The sequence below is a fragment of the Gavialis gangeticus genome, unplaced genomic scaffold (assembly GCF_001723915.1).
Source record: "Gavialis gangeticus isolate Ggan-Ray unplaced genomic scaffold, GavGan_comp1, whole genome shotgun sequence".
NCBI lineage: Eukaryota > Metazoa > Chordata > Crocodylia > Gavialidae > Gavialis > Gavialis gangeticus.
The window spans coordinates 67,110,153-67,111,655 of NW_017729025.1; the positions used below are offsets into that span (position 1 = coordinate 67,110,153).

The 1,503-nt window shown below is 39.9% G+C and overlaps 1 protein-coding gene across 4 annotated transcripts in view; it reads left to right on the forward strand.

Annotated features, from left to right (window-relative positions):
* Window positions 1–1,503, forward strand: part of PRKD1 (protein kinase D1) — a 363,742-nt gene that overhangs the window by 327,128 nt on the left and 35,111 nt on the right. For all 4 annotated transcript variants that reach the window (XM_019518928.1, XM_019518930.1, XM_019518929.1 and 1 more), the window contains one exon: window positions 952–1,058. In XM_019518928.1, the coding sequence (XP_019374473.1) occupies window positions 952–1,058 (107 nt within the window). The remainder of the gene's footprint in view (window positions 1–951; window positions 1,059–1,503) is intronic.

A 1,503-nucleotide genomic window follows, 5' to 3' on the forward strand; every position in this document is an offset into this window, starting at 1 on the left:
ATAGGGAATAGATAGAACTTGATCCTACAAGCCAATAAAAGTACTTTAAGCATATATTTAACATGAAGCAATTTCAGTGGGACTACCCACATGCTTACAGTTAAGAACATGTTTAAACACTTTGGTGGATTAGGGTCAGCATGTTCACTACTTTGTAGACTGTGAGCTCAATTCTGAAAACCATTTAAATAAATTATTATGGTCTGACCACAGGTTGTCTTTTTCCTGAATACAGTCCTGAGTCAGTATCGTACATTTAAGTAGATTGTCAGTGATAAGCAATTTAACATGAAATACTCGTTTGTCAATAAATAAATAATAGGAAAAGCCTTTATGCCGCAACCAGATATGGAGTGGACATTTCATTCCCCAGGGACAAGGAGCGGCAGTGCACCATGTGCTGCCGCTACTTGTCCCCAGAGAATGCCAGTGCCATGCGTGCTTTGGTGCATGGCAAGTTACCCTGCGGGTGGTAGGGGAGGTTGGGGCCAGCACTGTGCTGGCCCCACCAGCCTGACCTGGGATCCTTGGGGCATTCTGGGGCTGCAGCCATGGAGATTCTGCTACTCAGAACTTGGCTGGCAGCTGCAGCCTGGCTCCAGGTGGCCTGGATCTGCTTTTGAGTGGCATGTGGTGCCCATGCATGCACTGCTCCACTTTTTTTTCTGCTGATTTTTTTGACCCCTGAATATCCAGGGTCAAAAAAAAACCCTCCACACTGCTCCATTGCAGCATGGAGAACATCTGAACATGAAGTATGTAATGCTGCAGATGTGTTTGTGGCACTTCTCTGGACGTGGCCTTAATGTCTTATTAAATTCTACTCGTAAGCCAGATCTGAAAAACACTCAATTGTTGACTGTTATACAGTACAGTAAAGTGAATTGTAAAAAAAGCCAGTGCTTATCAGCTCTAATAATGCTAACTAGCATACTTTTTATTAATATGCAGGGAAACATCGCAAAACAGGAAGAGATGTTGCAATTAAAATAATTGACAAACTAAGATTTCCAACAAAACAAGAAAGCCAACTTCGTAATGAGGTTGCAATTTTACAGGTATTTTTTATCTTATTACCTCTTCTAATGTATTAGCTTAGTGTAATGATATAAATGTAATATCATTAATTACATTTGAATAGTTCAGTGCAATCCTAAAATGACAAAACCATAAAAAGTGCCATACTAGGTCAAATCAATGGTCCATCTAGCCCATCATCCTGTCTCTGACAATGGCAGAATGGATGCTTTAGTGGGAGAGCATTGAACTGGATATATGTAGAGTGACCTTTCCCCTATACATTACCCTCCCTGACATCAACTATTATTGGTTTAGAGATGCCAAAAGAAACATCTCTAGCCATTCTGTTTAACAGTTTTTAATAGAACTTTCATTCAGAAATTTGGCTATTGTGTATAAGGACCTTAAATGAGTAAATGATGCTTGCGTTTAAAAAATTGAAAATTTCACAGATTTCATAGACATTAGGGCTAGAAGGGACCT